This window comes from Rhinoraja longicauda, chromosome 28 (genome assembly GCF_053455715.1).
Source record: "Rhinoraja longicauda isolate Sanriku21f chromosome 28, sRhiLon1.1, whole genome shotgun sequence".
NCBI classification, from domain to species: Eukaryota; Metazoa; Chordata; class Chondrichthyes; order Rajiformes; family Arhynchobatidae; genus Rhinoraja; species Rhinoraja longicauda.
In genome coordinates this window covers 26073142-26092645 of record NC_135980.1, presented here as the reverse complement: position 1 = coordinate 26092645, position 19504 = coordinate 26073142, and the positions used below count along the sequence as shown (strand labels likewise).

The 19504-nt window shown below is 48.7% G+C and overlaps 1 protein-coding gene across 1 annotated transcript in view; it reads left to right on the top strand.

Moving 5' to 3' along the window:
- Window positions 1-19504, top strand: part of LOC144607210 (C3 and PZP-like alpha-2-macroglobulin domain-containing protein 8) — a 57316-nt gene that overhangs the window by 17457 nt on the left and 20355 nt on the right. The window contains exons 8-15 of the mRNA XM_078423892.1: window positions 1042-1184; window positions 3820-3882; window positions 6465-6696; window positions 12174-12327; window positions 13942-14084; window positions 14655-14706; window positions 16753-17051; window positions 18526-18751. Of these exons, the coding sequence (XP_078280018.1) occupies window positions 1042-1184; window positions 3820-3882; window positions 6465-6696; window positions 12174-12327; window positions 13942-14084; window positions 14655-14706; window positions 16753-17051; window positions 18526-18751 (1312 nt within the window). The remainder of the gene's footprint in view (window positions 1-1041; window positions 1185-3819; window positions 3883-6464; window positions 6697-12173; window positions 12328-13941; window positions 14085-14654; window positions 14707-16752; window positions 17052-18525; window positions 18752-19504) is intronic.

Genomic DNA, 19504 nt, shown 5'->3' with positions numbered 1-19504 from the left:
ACCCTCCTGAATGATCTTCTGGCGTCGTTGTTAGCCACTGAAGTTCCAACACTGGGGATGGGTTCCCCACACACTGACTCTTTGGAACCTCCAGGTATTAACTCCCATTAAGTTTGAGTTTAGTTTATTGTAACGAGCACCAGGGTGCAGTGAAAAGCCTTTGTTGTGTGCTGACCAGTCAGCGGAAAGACTATACACATGATTACAATCGAACCATCCACAGTGTACAGACGCATGATAAAGGGAATAATGTGAATAACGTTTAGTGATCCGGCACAGATCTACTTGCACTTTATTCTGTCTTAATACTGTTACAATTTGTTTCGTTGGGTTGTTGTTGTTTAAATTAATTAAATTATTGCATCGTATGGGAGGCGCATTCCCAATCTCGAAGGTTCAGGTGCCTGATAACAGCTGGGAAGAAACTGCCCCTGAATCTGGAGGTATGCATGTTCACACCTCTATATACAATACAATATATCTTTATTGTCATTGTACAGGGGTACAACGAGATTGGGAATGCGCCTCCCATACGATGCAATAAATTAATTAGCTAGTCAGTATTAATTTAAGCAACCCAATGAAACAAATTAAAACAGTTTAAAAAACAGAATAAAGTGCAAGTAGATCTGTGCCGGTTCACTGTACGATGTGACCATCCGGCTCAGCAGGACCGGTTCATAGCAGCTATGGCCCTGGGGATGAAGCTGTTCCTGAGTCTGGAGGTGCGGGCGTAGAAGGCCTTGTATCGTCTGCCCGACGGTAGAAGTTCCAACAGACTGTTGCAGGGGTGTGAAGAGTCTTTGTGGATGCTGGTGGCTTTTCTGAGGCATCGTGTGTTAGGATGGGTTCTCGAGATACGCAGTCTCACTGGGTGAATGTTGCCACGGATGCCGGTTCCTGTCACAGTACCGTTTTTCTTAGACACTGATTCTCACCGGGGAACAGGTCCCACAGATACTGACAGCGTCGTTCGGGGACATTGGCTGCTGTTTTTGCTCTTCTACCCTTTGACCTGTGCCTGCTTCCCTGGTTACCTAGGAAACGGGCCTGGTGGTCATGACGGACGTAGTGAGCCTGAATCACAGACAGAATGGCGGGATGTACACTGACGAGGCCGTGCCTGGCTTCCAGCCCCACACCGGGACCCTTGTGGCAGCCCTTCAGCCGAGGATCAGTCCCAGGTGAGAGAAACCGCCTGTGTTTCACACTTACTGTTTATGTTAGTTTTAGCAATACAGCGTAGAAACAGGCTCTGTTTACAGGGTTAGAGGAAAAAAGGCTGCAGAAAGGTATAGGGAACAGATAGTTTAGTTTTGAGATACAGCATAGAAACGGGCCCTTCGGCCCATTGAGTCCACTCCGACCAACAATCACCCCGCACGCTAGGGACACGTCACAGAAGCTAATTCACCTGCAAACCTGTACTTCTTTGGAATGTGGGAGGAAACTGGAGCACCTGGAGAAAACCCACATGGTCACAGGGAGAACGTACAAACTCCATACAGACAGCACCCGTAGTCAGGATCGAACCCAGGTCACTGGTGCCGTGAGGCAGCAACTCTACCGCTGCGCTACTGTGCCACTTGCATGAATTAATCGCAACACTGCAGAGTCTCCTTTAAGGGTTAAAGGTGCAGTCCAGCACATCTGGTATAACGGGACTTTGTCCAGATTGAGTCGGACGGTGGTACTACTTTGTGCCAGAAAGGAACTGCAGATGCTGGTTCATACTGAAGATAAACACAAAGTGCTGGAGTAACTCAGTGTCAAGTAGATGCTGCCTGAGCCGCTGAGTTACTGCAGCACTTTGTGCCTGTCAGTGGCACCACTTTGGTTGCTTGACATGATCATATGGTGCATGTAATAGAGCTGCTGCTTCCCTGATTCAGGATTGGTCATGACCTCCGGTGCTATCTGTGTGGAGCTGGCACGCTCCCCCGTGGTCATGTGCAGGTCCTCCCACATCCTCAAGTCATGTGGGTTGGTACATTAATGGTTCACTCTAAATTGCCCAAGTGCGAATGGGTGGTAGTGTTGATGGAAATGTGGGAGAGAATTATGACAGGGAAGGTTTGTGAGGGAATGGGATTGTCAGAGATTTGACGGGCCGAAAGGCCTTCTTCTCGGTCGCATGGAAAATATGGAATAGTGCACAAGCTTTGAGGGAGGCACAGTGATGCAGCAGTAGAGTTGCTGCCTCACAGCTCCAGAGACCCGGGTTCGATCCTGCTTGCGGGCGCTGTCTGTACGTATGTTTCTATGTCCTCAAGAGAACAGAGGAGTTTTAAAAGGTCTCTCAACATTAACTGGCTCTCATTCCAGAGAACATCAGGTTAATCCCCTCTGCATCCTCTTCAAGGCTTTGAAATCATTCCCGTGGTGTGTTGCCAGAATTGAATATAATTCTTTGGCTCCAACCTATCCAATATTTCATCAAGTTTTAACATAACTTCCCTGCTGTAGTTCTGCCTCACGCGATGGTGGTGAAGATTCATTTTTACTCAGCATTCTCAACCTGAACCGTCTTCATTAAAGGCGTTGATAATCTATCTATTTAAAAATGGCCCCATTTTAAAATTGTACATTTAGTTTGCCTTGCCTTTCATTCTTCCTACCAAAGTAATTTACTCCATATTTCTAATTTTGGGGCGGCACAGAGGTGGAGTTACTGCCTTAAAGCCCCAGATACCCAGGTTCGATCCTGACCCCGGGTGCAGTCTGTGTCACGTTTCCACGTTCTCCCTGTGACCGCGTGGGTTGTCTCTGGGTGCCCCGGTTTCCCCCCGCATTCCAAAGACGCGCAGGTTTGTCATTCAATTGGCTTCTCTAAATTGTCACTAGTGTTACAATTTAAACTAGCGTGCGGGGTGATCGTTGGTCGACGTGGACTCTGTGGGCCGAAGGGCCTGTCTCCATGCTATATCTCAAACTCAAACTGGAACTAAATCTAAATGGATTTACAGGGGAAGTTTGTGAAGGAATGGGATTGTCGGAGATTTGACAGATGATCCTCCTCCCCTGTCGCATGGAAATGTTTAATTGTGTACGTTTAGCTGCTGAGTGATCCGTCTGCATGTTTGGCTCGGTAATGGACCAGAATGCACAACGATGAACACACACAGCGGCTGATAATCATTAATAGATTTAAAACAAGCAGTATAAGGCAAATGTCTCCTCTATTGTGCTTAGCCGGAGGTAGTTGGGAATGGGGTCAAGGAAACCAGGCTAAGGGATTAGAATGAGTGAGATGCAGTAGAGCCAGGATGGACCAATGGTCTCCTGTGCCGTCTCATTCTCTGATCGTGCCTCTGTACAGTTTAGTTGAGTTCCCCTTTTCCCTGACTAGCCTGAAGAAGGGTCTCGACTCGAAACGTCACCCCATTCCTTCTCTCCAGAGATGCTGCCTGTCCCGCTGAGTTACTCCAGCTTTTTGTGTCTGTCTTTAGTTTAGAGATAGAGTGCGGAAACGGGCCCTTCGGCCCACCGGGTCCGTGCTGGCCATCGATTACACCGTACACTAGCCCTATCCTACACACACACACACACACACTAGGGACAATTTACAATTTCTACCGAAACCAAATTAACCTACAAACCTGTACTCCTTTGGAATGTGGGAGGAAACCAGAGCACCCGGAGAAAACCCACGTGGACTCGGCGGGCTGTAGGGCCTGTTTCCACGCTGTATCTCCAAAGTCTAAAGTGAAGTCTGAAGTCTAGATTGGGTACCTTGGGATGGCTGGGAGAAATTCTGTCCTGTGAGATGCCTTTGATGTTCTGCTCCCCTCTAACACATAACTGATTTCTTTCAACTAGAGCTGAGAAGAGGAAAAGGACCTTTTTTCCAGAAACCTGGATCTGGCATTGTCTCAACATCAGGTAAGACCACTGAAGTCGGAATTTGTGCTGGTGTACTGCAGTCGGTTGGGGTAGGTGCAAATCCCATTCCTGGTAGTAATGCCCATGGTGGGAATCGGAATACCAGCTCCCGACGAGCAAAAAACCGACGTGCTCCTGACGTGCTGAGAATCCAGCTTCTCCACAGGATATTGGAGACTGATGCCGGGAGCTCGTGGAATGTCAGGCTTAAAGGCTTAGAGGCTGCTGGCTGGACTGAGCCAACATGTAGAAACATGGAACTGCTGATGCTGGTTTATACCAAAGACAGACACAAATTGCTGGTGTAACTCAGTGGGACAGTCAGCATCTCTGGAGAAAAAGGCTGGGTGATGTTTCTGGGTGGGACCCTTCTTTATTCCCGAAGAAGGGCAACAGGCACACAAAACTGGAGTAACTCAGCGGGTCAGGCAGCATCTTTGGAGATAAGGAATAGGTCATGTTTCGGGTCGAGTCACTTCTTCAGAACTGAAGTGAGAAGAAGGGTCTCGACCCGAAACTTCACCTATCCATGTTCTCCAGAGATGCTGCCTGACCCGCTGAGTTACTCCAGCACTCTGTGAAACGTCACCTATCCATGTTCTCCAGAGATGCTGCCTGACCCGCTGAGTTACTCCAGCACTCTGTGAAACGTCACCTATCCATGTCCTCCAGAGATGCTGCCTGACCCGCTGAGTTACTCCTGCTTTTTGTGTCTGTCTTCGGTTTAAACCAGCATCTGCAGTTCCTCCCTACACGCTTCCCGCAGATGGGTCTCGATCCGAAGCATCACCCATCCTTTTTCTCCACAGATGCTGCCTGACCCGCTGCCTGACTTTGTGACCATCTGTGGGCTGAAACAAATATGGGCATTAGGGGTAGGGATGAAGGCGTTATCAATATCACAGATCAATTCATTCTAGTTTAAATCAGACCACGTAGATGAGCAGGCAATATCGGGACGTAATAAGAAGGAACTGCAGATGCTGGTTTACACCAAAGATTGACACAAAAGTGCCGGAGTAACTGGGTCAGGCACAGGGCCGTCTTAACGCATGGGCCTGATGGGCACTTGCCCGGGGGCCCACGAGCATAGGGGCCCCATGCTGATCAGTGTATGTTAAGTGACTTGCAATAAATAAATACTACTTTAAAAATGTAGGTTCAATAAGTGCTTTTTTCGCAACATTTTCGGTCACTAAGTGCTTCTCACAACGATCTGTAAGTGCTTTTTGCAACAATGTAGCACCCTAAGTCCATCGCTAAGTGCTTTTCGGTAAGTGCTTTTCGCCGGCACGACAGGGGGGGGCTGGTAGGGAAAGGGGGGTGGGGGAGAGTAACGGTAGGGGCCCCAGTACACTGCTTTGCCCGGGGCCCCATAATGCTGTAAAAACGGCCCTGGTCAGGCAGCATCTCTGGAGAAAATGGATAGGTGACGTTTTGGTTGGGGACCCTTCTCCGGACTTCATTCACGATCTGAAACGGAAGTCTGAAGAAGGATCCCAGCCAGAAACGTCACCCATCCATTTTCTCCAGCGATGCTGCCTGACCCGATGAGCACGTCGTGTCCATCTGTGGGCTGAGACAAATATGGGCATTAGGGATAGGGATGAAGGCGTTAGAAGGACTTCTATCCGCCTGACCCGCTGAGTGACTCCAGCAGTTTGTGTCTATGTTAGGCAGTGTCGGGAGCAGTGCCGACTGCAGCTTGAGCAACGAGGAGGATGTTATCACTGAGGCTGCCAGTGCATTTGCTAAAAAACAAACTGAAGCATGTGGAGGACCTTGTATCATTCAAACACTGTCAATTGCTTCAAAGCACTTAACACGTTGCCAGAATATCTCCCAACGCTTTACATTGCTGCATTCCTGGCCTAAGTGTTCCCATGTGAGAATTTAAAACATTACCAGCTTTTGAGCCAAAGGATGAAAGGAATTCTGATCTTACTTCCTTCCAAAGCTTCCAAAGCTTCCAAAGCAGCATGCGTTAGAGTGGAAAGGCATGTCAGCGGCACTGAGTAAAGGGAGGGGAGGATTGAGGGCAATTGTCCCATTGAGGAAACAGTCTCGCGCTCTACTGCACCCAGCAATCAACACAGTGAAAGCTTTAGTTTGATGCTCTCTCAGATTACAACCGGTCAAAATAGTTTTGGCCACTCAATACGCAGAACTCTGTTTAACACTTTGTCCAGTACACAGTGGCCTGGACAATGCTCTAGTCAATACACAGCTCCCCTCAGCCCCAATAGTTTAGTTTAGTTTGCAGAAACAGCACGGAAACAGGCCCTTTGGCCCACCAAGTCCGCGCCAACCAACAATCCGTGTACACTAGCAGTATCCTACATTTTACAATTTTACCAAAGCAAATTAACCTTTAAACCTGTGCGTCTTTGGAGTATGGGAGGAAACCGGAGCACCCGGAGAAAACCCACGCAGGTCACAGGGAGAACGTGCAAACTCCGTACAGGCAGCACCCGTAGTCAGAATCGAACCCTGATCGGTTCGGACTCGGTGGGCTGAAGGGCCTGTTTCCGCGCTGTGCCTCTAATAAAATCTTGCATGCCTCTTGCCTTTGCTGCTGACAGTGATTCCACGGGCGAGGCTCGACTACACGTGGAGATTCCAGACTCCATCACCACCTGGGTAACGGAGGCAGTCGGCCTGTCCCAGGAGAGGGGCCTGGGACTCGCCCAGCCCACCGAGCTCCGCACCTTCAAGGCCTTCTTTGTGGATTTCACCCTGCCCAGCTTTGTGATCCGCGGGGAGCAAACCAAGATCCCTCTCATGGTCTACAACTACCTCCAGAGCTGCGCAGAGGTATGTGAGAAACACTGTCGTTGCAGTGTTAGAACACTGTTAGAAATGCGTGCACTAAAGGTGCAGCAGTTATAATGGGTGACTTCAATCTACATATAGATTGGGTGAACCAAACTGGCAGGGGTGCTGAGGAAGAGGATTTCTTGGAATGTTTGAGAGATGGTTTTCTAAACCAACATGTCGAGGAACCAACGAGAGAACAGGCCATTCTAGACTGGGTATTGAGTAATGAGGAAGGGTTAGTTAGCAGTCTTGTTGTGCGAGGCCCCTTGGGCAAGAGTGATCATAATATGGCAGAGTTCTTCATTAGGATGGAGAGTGACAAAGTCAATACAGAAACAAGTGTTCTGAACTTAAAGAAAGGTAACTTTGAGGGTATGAGGTGTGAATTGTCCAAGATAGACTGGCGATTGATGCTGAAAGGGTTGACGGTGGACATGCAATGGAAGGCATTTAAAGGTCGCATGGATGAACTACAACAAGTGTTCATCCCAGTTTGGCAAAAGAACAAACCAGGAAAGGTCGTGCATCCGTGGCTAACAAGGGAAATCAAGGATAGTATTAAAACAAAAGATGAAGCATACAGATTAGCCAGAAAAAGTAGCATACCAGAGGACTGGGAGAAATTCAGAGTCCAGCAGAGGAGGACAAAGGGCTTAATTAGGAAAGGGAAAATAGATTATGAGGGAAAACTGGCAAGGAACATAAAAACTGACTGCAAAAGCTTTTATAGATATGTCAAGAGAAAAAGATTAGTTAAGACAAATGTAGGTCCCTTGCAGTCGAAAACAGGTGAATTGATCATAGGGAACAAGGAGATGGCAGACCAATTGAACAAATACTTTGGTTCTGTCTTCACTAAGGAAGACATAAACCGTCTGCCGGAAATAGCGGGGGACCGGGGGTCTAATGAGATGGAGGAACTGAGGGAAATCCAGGTTAGTCGGGAAGTGGTGTTAGGTAAATTAAATGGATTAAAGGCAGATAAATCCCCAGGGCCAGATAGAGTGCTTAAGGAAGTAGCCTCAGAAATAGTGGATGCATTAGTGATAATTTTTCAAAACTCTTTAGATTCTGGAGTAGTTCCTGAGGACTGGAGGGTAGCTAATGTAACCCCACTTTTTAAAAAGGGAGGGAGAGAGAAAACGGGGAATTATAGACCAGTTAGCCTAACATCGGTAGTGGGGAAAATGCTAGTCAGTTATTAAAGATGTGATAGCATCACATTTGGAAAGTGGTGAAATCATCGGACAAAGTCAGCATGGATTTACCAAAGGCAAATCATGTCTGACGAATCTTATAGAATTTTTCGAAGATGTAACTAGTAGAGTGGATAAGGGAGAACCAGTCGATGTGTTATATCTGGACTTTCAGAAGGCCTTCGACATGGTCCCACATAGGAGATTGGTATACAAACTTAAAGCACACGGTATTGAGGGTTCAGTGTTGAGGTGGATAGAAAATTGGTTGGCGGACAGGAAGCAAAGAGTAGGAATAAACGGGTCCTTTTCGGAATGGCAGGCAGTGACTAGTGGGGTACCGCAAGGCTCAGTGCTGGGACCCCAGTTATTTACAGTGTATATTAATGATTTGGACGAGGGAATTGAATGCAACATCTCTATGTTTGCGGATGACACGAAGCTGGGTGGCAGTGTTAGCTGCGAGGAGGATGCTAGGAGGCTGCAGAGTGACTTGGATAGATTAGGCGGGTGGGCAAATGAATGGCAGATGCAATATAATGTGGATAAATGTGAGGTTATCCACTTTGGCGGCAAGAACAGGAAAGCAGAGTATTACCTGAATGGTGACCGATTGGGAGAAGGGGAGATGCAACGTGACCTGGGTGTCATGGTGCACCAGTCATTGAAAGCAAGCATGCAGGTGCAGCAGGCAGTGAAGAAAGCGAATGGTATGTTGGCATTCATAGCAAGAGGATTTGAGTTTAGGAGCAGGGAGGTTCTGCTGCAGTTGTACAGGGCCTTGGTGAGACCGCACCTGGAGTATTGTGTGCAGTTTTGGTCTCCTAACCTGAGGAAAGACGTTCTTGCCTTAGAGGGAGTACAGAGAAGGTTCACCAGATTGATCCCTGGGATGGCGGGACTTTCATATGAGGAAAGACTGGATAGACTGGGCTTGTACTCGCTGGAATTTAGAAGACTGAGGGGGGATCTTATAGAAACATATAAAATTCTTAAGGGGTTGGAGAGGCTACATGCGAGAAGATTGTTCCCGATGTTGGGGGAGTCCAGAACCAGGGGTCACAGCTTAAGGATAAGGGGGAAGTCTTTTAGGACCGAGATGAGAAAACATTTCCTCACACAGAGAGTGGTGAGTCTGTGGATTTCTCTGCCACAGAAGGTAGTTGAGGCCAGTTCATTGGCTACATTTAAGAGCGAGTTAGATGTGGTCCTTTTTGCTAAGGGGATCAGGGGGTATGGAGAGAAGGCAGGTACAGGCTACTGAGCTGGATGATCAGCCATGATCATATTGAATGGCGGTGCAGGCTCGAAGGGCCGAATGGCCTACTGCTGCACCTATTTTCTATGTTTCTATGAAGCGGGCGGAGGGAGGTTGAGTAGAGTTTAGTTTATTGTCACGTGCACCGAGGTGCAGTGAATAGCTTATGTCGCGTGTTAACCAGTCAGCGGAAAGACAATACATGTTACAATCGAGCTGTCCACAGTGTACAGATATTTAAGCTTTTGTTAGATCACGATATTTAACAAAATTGAGCTGGATTATTTCAATATATGTACATAATCAGTACTGTAAGAATCCGCGTATTTTAATTACAACGAAAACTTACTAATATTATCTTAGAGTTCTGAAATGTTGTCAGAAACTAATCCCTATTAAAACAGCTTGAATTATCTGTGAAACGTTAAAAGATAGAATAACAGTCATTATCATATTGGACAAGAAGGTTCAGTGATCTATTTGCTTTATTTATTCAGAGAACACGCTTTCTCCATACACTACTCCTGAGCTAGAATTAATTAAATATTTAAAACTTTTTCACCCAGAGAGTTGTGAATCTGTGGAATTATCTGCCACAGAAGGCAGTGGAGGCCAATTCACTGGGTGTTTTCAAGAGAGAGTTAGATTTAGCTCTTCGGGCTAAAGGAATCAAGGGATATGGGGAGAAAGCAGGAACAGGGTACTGACTTTGGATGATCAGCCATGATCATATTGAATGGCGGTGCTAGATTGAAGGGCTGAATGGCCTACTCCTGCACCTATTTTTCTATGTTTTTTTTTCTACATGATAAAGTGAATAACGTGAATAACGTTTAGTGCAAGGTAAAGCCTGATCAAAGATCGTCTCCAATGGAGTAGATAGTAGTTTAAGACTGCTCGCCAGTTGTGGTAAATGGTTCTGTTGCCTGATAACAACTGGGAAGGTGACGTGTTAAGGCAGCATCAGTTAGAGTTAATGGTGTTGTTCCAGTATGACTTGCAATACTGTCATCTAGCCAGCAATGTGAAAAATTGCCCAGGTAATTCATCCTGGCTAATAATGTCCACTTGGTCTACTCTCATCAGCAGAGTGATGGAAGATGTCAATGTCAGTGCTATCAACTGGTGCATACTCACTAATAACACTTTAGACTTTAGAGATACAGTGCGGAAACAGGCCCTTCGGCCCACCGAGTCCACGCCTGCCAGCGATCCCTGTAACACTAGTACTATCCGACACACTAGGGACAATTTACAATTTTACCGAAGCTAATTTACCTGCAAACCTGTACGTCTTTGGAATGTGGGAGGAAACTAGAGCACTCGGAGAAAACCCACATGGTCACAGGGAGAATGTACAAACTCTGTACAGACAGCGCCCGTAGTCAGGATCAAACCCACGTCTCTGGCGCTGTAAGGCAGCAACTCTACCACTACGCCACCGTGCGGCCCCTAACCGGTTCAATGATGCCCGGTTCAGGCTTTGATCGTGCCACGACACTCCACACCTCATTACAGATATGGAACAAAGAGCTGAGTTTCCTCATACACAGCATGCAGAATTAGACCATTCAGCCCATAGAATCTGCTCCGCCTTTCGATCCCAAGACAGGAGTGGCTGCTCGTGATTTCAAGGCAGGATTTGCACTAATGGGAATTTTTACCTTATTTTGGAATCTTTGTATAACTAAAGTTAGTTCAGATTTGCGCAAGAAATTGCAGAGTTGTGAACGCAGCCCAGACCATCACATGCAAACCAACGGGTGACGTTTCGGGTCGAGACCCTTCTTCAGTCTGATCAGTCCGAAGAAGGGTCTCGACCCGAATCGTCACCCATTCCTTCTCTCCAGAGATGCTGCCGGTCCCGCTGAGTTACTCCGGCATTTTGAGTCTACCTTCGATTTAAACCAGCATCTGCAGTTCTTTCCTGCACATGCAAACCAACTTCCTTTCCATTGATTCCACCCACACTTCACGCTGCCTCGGCAAGGCCACCAGCATAATCAAGGACCAGTCTCACCCTAGTTCCTCTCTCTTCTCCCCCCTCCCATCAGGCAAGAGGCACAGAGGTTTGAAAACGCACTCCTCCAATCAAAGTTAGGGAAAAACAAGGAACTCCAGATGCTGGGAATCTTAAGCAAAACACAAAGTGCTGGAGTAATTCAGCAGGTCAGGCAGCATCCCTGGAGAGTCTGAACAAGGTTCTCAACCCAAAACGTCACCTTTTCCTTTTCTCCAGAGATGCTGTCTGACCCGCTGAGTTACTTCAGAACTTTGCATTCATCCCTGGAGGACGTGCTTGCTTTTCCACAGAAACTGCCTGACCAGCTGACTGTTTCTGCCATTTTCTGCTTTCATTTTTTAAATCTATCAATGTCAGCGTTGAAAACTCAAATGAATACATTGTTTTGGTCGAGGGTTCTGAGGGATTGGGAATAGACGTGGGACACGAGGTTAGGTTCCTTCCGTTGATAATGGATGGGATGCTTCCTGGGCAGTGGCATATCTGGGGTGTGGCAGGTATGGCACGTGCCCTGGGCGCCACTTGAAAGGAGGACACCACAGAGCAGGTTCTATTAAACTCAGACAAGCCATCCTCGGATAGTGAAAAAATAATTTTCTTCAGATGTATCACCTGCCTTTGATTTGTCATGAGTGAGAAGCACTCGGATGGCCAGATTGTTAAAGTACTTATATAAATTATTAGGTAAAAATACATTGCTGGGCGTGAGGTATGGTCATGTGAGGTACATGACCATACCTCACAGTACCACTGCGTGGTGAAGCGGTAATGTAGTGCCATAATTTGTTAATTAAAAGATTAACGAGCTCGCCTTGTATTTTTGAGCTGATATTTTATGGTAAAGTTATCTAAGAGATGGGTGTCAGATGTTTGGCCTGTGGTGCAATTTCAGTGCTTGCCACAGGCGCTATTTTCTGTAGATACGCCCCTGTTCCTGGGGCATTTGTGACTGCAGGGTTAGTGTGCCATGCTGAGGATGGTCTCCTTGATATTCCAGGTTCATGTTAAAATTACCGTTCCGAAAGGAATCAAATTTATTGGACACCCAGGGAAGAGGCACCTGACCCGCAAGATGTGTATCAACTCGGATGAAGCCAAACCCACTTCCATTGTCCTCTTGTTCAGTGAATTGGGCCCCGCCAACATCACAGGTAAGGGTCAAATCCAAACTCCCGGGGGCGGAGGAGTGGGGTGGGGGGGAGGGGAGTGTTGGTTCAAAGGTGCTTTATTTCTCGCATGTACAACTGCACTGCAAAATTCCTTTTGTGTAGCTGCACAGGCAGGCGCCGCCATGTTTTGCCGCCATTTCCAAAGTCCGGTCGGCCCGCCCGCTCGATGTACTGGAGCAGTTCCCGCGAACCGACCTCCCTCTTCTCTCCTCGCCCGGCCATCTTTGTGTCCGGGGGGCGCCTCCTGCAGTCGACCTTGAAGGCGCTGGAGGCATTACCCCGGTTCACTCTCCTACTGGCCCTTGCTCCTCACGTCCGACTTTTCCTGTACCCGTGCTCCGAGCGTGTCACACATCTCCTGTCCCCGTACTATGTCTCACGTCTCCTGTCCCCGCACTGTGAGCGTGTCACACGTCTCCGGTCCCCGCACTGTGAGCGTGTCTCACGTCTTCTGTGCCCGGACTGTGAGCGTGTCTCACGTCTCCTGTCCCCGCACTATGACCGTGTCACACGTCTCCTGTCCCCGTACTATGTCTCACGTCTCCTGTCCCCGTCCCCGCACTATGACCGTGTCACACGTCTCTTGTCCCCGCACTGTGAGCGTGTGTCACACGTCTCCTGTCCCCGCACTGTGAGCGTGTCTCGCGTCTCCTGTCCCCGCACTGTGACCGTGTCACATGTCTCCGGTCCCCGCACTGTGAGCGTGTCTCGCGTCTCCTGTCCCCGCACTGTGAGCGTGTCACACGTCTCCTGTCCCCGCACTGTGAGCGTGTCTCACGTCTCCTGTCCCTGCACTTGAGCGTGTCTCGCGTCTCCTGTCCCCGCACTGTGAGCGTGTCACACGTCTCCTGTCCCCGCACTGTGAGCGTGTCACACGTCTCCTGTCCCTGCACTGTGAGCGTGTGTCACATGTCTCCGGTCCCCGCACTGTGAGCGTGTCTCGCGTCTCCTGTCCCCGCACTGTGAGCGTGTCTCATGTCTCCTGTCCCCGCACTGTGAGCGTGTGTCACACGTCTCCTGTCCCCGCACTGTGAGCGTGTCACACGTCTCCTGTCCCTGCACTGAGCGTGTCTCATGTCTCCTGTCCCCGCACTGTGAGCGTGTGTCACACGTCTCCTGTCCCCGCACTGTGAGCGTGTCTCACGTATCCTGTCCCCGCACTGTGAGCGTGTCTCACGTCTCCTGTCCCTGCACTTGAGCGTGTCTCGCGTCTCCTGACAGTCATGTACTGTGACCATGTCACACGTCTGCTGTCCCCACACTGTGAGCGTGTCTCACGTCTCCTGTCCCCGCACTGTGAGCGTGTCTCGCGTCTCCTGACAGTCATGTACTGTGAGCGTGTGTCACACGTATCCTGTCCCCGCACTGTGAGCGTGTCTCACGTCTCCTGTCCCCGCACTTGAGCGTGTCTCGCGTCTCCTGACAGTCATGTACTGTGACCGTGTCACACGTCTGCTGTCCCCGCACTGTGAGCGTGTCTCACGTCTCCTGTGACCGTGTCTCACGTCTCCTGTGACCGTGTCTCATGTCTCCTGACAGTCATGTACTGTGAGTGTCGGAAGGTATTGACAGTCCCCAATCGCTTTACCTCCACAGCCAAAGGGTTTGCCTACAGTGGGAGCAGCTGCTGCCAGGGTGGGCTTCAGGCTCTGAAGAATGGCAGGTACGTGGACGAAAGCTACCCGGACAGGCGGAGCCCGGCAGGCATGGACTACGTGAAGAGACGAGTGCTGGTGGAGGTGAGGGAGACCGTCGGGGGACTTGCACCACACAAAGAAGTGTGGTTGAAATGCAAAAGCTTTGTTTAGTTTGGAGATACAGCGTGGAAACACTGGGCCACCGAGTCCATGCCGACCAGCGATCACCTGTTCACTAATTCTAAACCACACACTTAGGACAATGCATAGAAGCCAATTAACCTATAAAACTGCATGTCTTTGGAATGTGGGAGGAAACCGGAGCTCCTGGAGAAAAGAGTTGCACGGTGGCGCAGCGGTAGAGTTGCTGCCTTACAGCGCCAGAGACACACGTTCGATCCCGACTACGGGTGCTGTCTGTACGGAGTTTGTACGTTCTCCCCGTGACCAGGTGAGTTTCCTCCATGCGCTCCGGTTTCCTCCCACACTCCAAAGACGTACAGGTTTGCAGGTTAATTGGCTTGATAAATGTAAAAACAATTGTCCCTAGTGGGTGAAGGATAGTGTTAATGCAGGGATCGCTGGTCGGCGCGGACCCGGTGGGCCAAAAGGGCCTGTATCTCTAAACTAAACTGATCATGCTCTTATCCTCTTTTTCTCTGTGTTCCACAGCCTGAAGGATTGCCCAGAGACTACACTTACAGCATCTTCTTCTGCCCCAACGGTATGTGCAATTACAATGATGGCGGTGACTTCATGACAGATGGCATGCATGCCCATTGTATCCGTGACCATGGGTGGTGGAGTGTACATTGCTGATAGAAGTCTGCACTCACACCTCCAAATCCTGCCCACTTCATCGTGCACAATGACCACATGCTCCAGCTTTCAAATTGTCACCTGCTTCAGTTTAGTTTAGATTAGTTTAGTTTATTGTCACATGGACCGAGATAGAATGAAAAGCTTTTGTTGCCTGCTCTAGAGTTAGCAGAAAGACTGTACATGTTTACAATCAAGCCGTCCACAGTGTACAGATATGGGATAAAGGGAATCATGTTTAGTGCAAGGTAAAGTCCGATTAAAGATAATCCGAGAGTCTCCAATGGGGTAGATGGTTTTAATTTAATTTAATTTAACTTAATTTAATTGACTGTATTAATTTATTTTTTGTGTTAAAAAAAAAATTCTATTCTGTTTTGTAGTTTTCACTTTCATTGCCACTTTCATTTCACTGCACATCTTATATATGTATGTGACAAATAAAGTTGACTTCACTTGGTAGGTCAGGACTGCTCACTTAGGATGGTTCAGTTGGCTAATAACAGCTGGGTAGAAACTGTCCCTGAATCTGGAGGTGTACGTTTTTACACTTCTGTACCTCGTGCCTGATGGGAGAGGGGAGATGTGGGAGATGAGACTGGTCTTTGATTATACTGTTGGCCTTTCCGAGGCAGTGTGATGTGCAGATGGAGTCAGTGGAAGGGAGGTTGATTTCCATTGATGTTTTCATTCGTATTGCTTACAAGTCTGCCTCTACTTGCAACAGTAGCAGTCCTAGATTTGTGGCCCTCTATCTAATTTTCTAAAGCTTTAATAAATATGAATAATATTTGGAGACCCACCAAATGTTCTTTATGGGGCTTTACCATTTACCATGTTACCCTTCCAACTTGCAAAGTTCACCATTATCCCTGCTCCGGGCATCTGGCTGTTTCCATTGCCATTCCATTTCCATTTCCAATTCCATTGGCTTCAGCATTCGCCCGTTTCTGACGAGTGTCTTCATCTAATGCCTTCTGAAAGTAGAATTCATTGAAACTCTCCAGTCCTCTAAACCTCCACATCAAGATCCTTCCAGTGAAATTTCCTCCCATCCCTCTCCTCCCCAAAGCATGGATCGGACAAGTTTGGAGGGATATGGGACCAATCGCAGGCAGATGGGACAAGTGTAGACAGTAGACAATAGACAATAGGTGCAGGAGTAGGGCATTCAGCCCTTCGAGCCAGCACCGCCATTCAATGCGATCATGGCTGATCACTTTCAATCAGTACCCCGTTCCTGCCTTCTCCCCATACCCCCTCACTCCGCTATCCTTAAAAGCTCTATCCAGCTCTCTCTTGAAAGCATCCAACGAACTGGCCTCCACTGCCTTCTGAGGCAGAGAATTCCACACCTTCACCACTCTCTGACTGAAAAAGTTCTTCCTCATCTCCGTTCTAAATGGCCTACCCCTTATTCTTAAACTGTGGCCCCTTGTTCTGGACTCCCCCAACATTGGGAACATGTTATCTGCCTCTAATGTGTCCAATCCCCTAATTATCTTATATGTTTCAATAAGATCCCCCCTCATCCTTCTAAATTCCAGTGTATACAAGCCCAATCGCTCCAGCCTTTCAACATACGACAATCCCGACATTCCGGGAATTAACCTAGTGAACCTACGCTGCACGCCCTCCATAGCAAGAATATCCTTCCTCAAATTTGGAGACCAAAACTGCACACAGTACTCCAGGTGCGGTCTCACCAGGGCCCGGTACAACTGTAGAAGGACCTCTTTGCTCCTATACTCAACTCCTCTTGTTACGAAGGCCAACATTCCATTGGCTTTCTTCACTGCCTGCTGTACCTGCATGTTTCCTTTCATTGACTGATGCACTAGGACACCCAGATCTCGTTGAACTCCCCCTCCTCCACTCTTATGACTCTATAACTCTAAAGCCTTGACGCCCATTTTACACTGCGGCCAAATTATTCCCTTCGTCTTCTCAGAAAAGATTCACATCTCCACACCCAACAAGTACGAGTATCAGTACATTCAGAAACCGGCCTGGATGACGCACTTTGACGTGGCCATCAAGGCTCACAACGACGCCCACTTGGCCTTATCGACGGGCCCTCGCGACACCGCCGAAATGGTGGAGATAGTGATCGGAGGGCAGCAGAACACGAGGACCTGGATCGCAGTGAGCAAGATGGGTGAGCCGGTGGGCAGTGCCCACACGCCCCACATCCTGTCCTGGGACGAATTCCGGAACTTCTGGATTCGCTGGAAGGCTGGCGTGGTCCAGGTGAGTTTGGGATGGTTCCCATGGTATGAGTTGGGTTGAGACGAGCACGTCATTTTTGTTTAGTTCATAGACACGGCGCGGAAACAGGCCCTTCGGCCCGCCAACCGGCGATCCCCGCACGTTAACACTATCCGACACACACAAGGGACAATTTACACATACACCAAGCCAATTAACCTCCATACCTGTCGGTCTTTGAAGTGTGGGACGAAACCGGAGATCTCGGAGAAAAACCACATATCACGGGGAGAACGTACCAACTCCATTCAGACAGCACCCTTAGTCGGAATCGAACCCAGATCTCCGGCGCTGCAAGCTCTGTAAAGCAGCAACTCTACCGCTGCTCCACCGTGCCGCCCCCTCCCCCCCCCTTTTCTCCAGAGATGCTGTCTAACCAGGTTGCAGTCTACAAGCTGTTACTCCAGCTTTTTGTGTCTATTTTGAGTTTGAGTTTGGTTTATTGTCACATGTACCGAGGTACAGCTTTTGTTCCGTGCTAACCAGTCAGCGGAAAGACCATACATGATTGCAATTGAGCCATCCACGTGAATAACATTTAGTGCGAGATAAAGCCAATATAGTCCGATCAAAGATAGTCTGTGGGTTTCCAGTGAGGTAGGTCGTAGTTCAGGACTGCTCTCCATTTGTTGGTAAGATGGCTCAGTTGCCCGATAATAGATGGGATGTAAGGAAAAGAGGTTCTTTCACCAGAAGGGTAGCTTCCATGGGATGGGAGTTCCTACTGGCTCGAATTCTGAAGTATTTTCTGCCTGGTATTCACATTGGAATTAGTCCGAGAATAATAGAGCCTGGAAACAGGCCCATCGGCCCAACGTATCCACACCGACCAACATGTCCTATCTACACTTTCCCCACCTGACCACATTTGGCCCCTAACCCTCTAAACCTGTTCTATCCGTGTACCTGTCTAAATGTTTCTTAAACGTTGTAATAGTACCTGCCTCAACTCCATATACCCACCACCCTCGGTGTGACAAAGTTGCATGTTGGTGACAAATCTTTCCCCCCCTCACTTGAAACCTATGTCCTCTAGTTCTCAATTCCCCAACTCTGGTCAAGAGACTCTGTGCGTCTACCCGATCTATTCCTCTCAAGCAGGTGGAACAGTCAATAGCCATCAATCTCCATGTCGTGTTTGATACTGAATGTGCAATCTGATGCTGGTCTTGGAAAGATGTTCCTTATAGAATGCAAAGTGCTGGAGTAACTCAACAGGTCAGGCAGCATCTGTAGAAGATGTGTAGGAAGGAACTGCAGATGCTGGTTTACACTGAAGATAGACACAACATGCTGGAGTAACTCAGAATGACTCCAGCATCTCTGGAGTAAAGGAATGGGTGACGTTTCGGGTCTCAAATGAGTTACTCCAGCAGTTATCTTCAGCATCTCTGGAAGGCATGGACAGGTGACGTTTCTACGGACTGGTTTTGTTGTTCCGTTGTGTCGTTCCTAGGTGGGGCATGGTGTGGCACCATCCAACGAGTCGCTTATTGTGGAGTGGGCGGTGGCCAAAGTTCCGGACATCAAGTACATCGGCTTCTCGACAGGCTGGGGCTCGGTGGGCGAGTTCAAGATCTGGAGGAAAGAGGAGTCGGAGGAGAACCACAACGAGGCCTTCACTCTTGGCGTCCCTCACAACGTGGTTCCTGGATCGGAGAGAGCCATGGCCTCCATGATAGGTAAGAACTGCATCTGGCTCGTGTAGATAGGGTTGCCAACTGTCCCGTATTAGCCAGGACATCCCGTATATTGGGCTAAACTGGTTTGTCCCTTATGGGACCGCCCTTGTCCCGTATTAGGCCCGGGGAGGGGGGGGTGCTGTAGGCCCGGGGTCTGCTGTAGGCCCAGACAGTGTAGGCCCGGAGGCCCGGGCACCACCTAACGGAGATTGCGTAGCAACTCGTCTCGCTGAGTTACTCCACCACTAAGCTTTCGCCCACACCCAATGTTCACGTCGACACACTAGCTCCCATTATGGTACACAATGGTCCCATTGTGGTCCTATCCCTTGCATGTAGACATCCACTAGGGTCTGGGTCCCTGGTCTCCACAGGTGTAGACACTGCCTTGGGTACAGGGACCCTCTTCCCCAGAGTCCGGACACTTACCATGGTTCAAGAAGCCACGTCACATTCGGCTGTGTGTGGGAAGGAACTGTAGATGCAGGTTTATTCTGAAGATAGACACACACTGCTGGAGTAACTCAGCGGATCAGGCAGTATCTCTGGAGATAAAGGATGGGTGATGTTTCGGGTCAGAACCCTTCTTCAGCTTAAGAGTAGAGTTTGGGGGGGGGGGGGGGGGAGAGAAACTAAAGGTAGGAAAGGGCCGGAACAAATCAGTCCGGCAACAGATGAACAAGGAATGATGGAGTTCATTATGGTCCTTTGTTGGCTGGGGAAGAGGTGATAACGAAGTGATATAGGGATGTG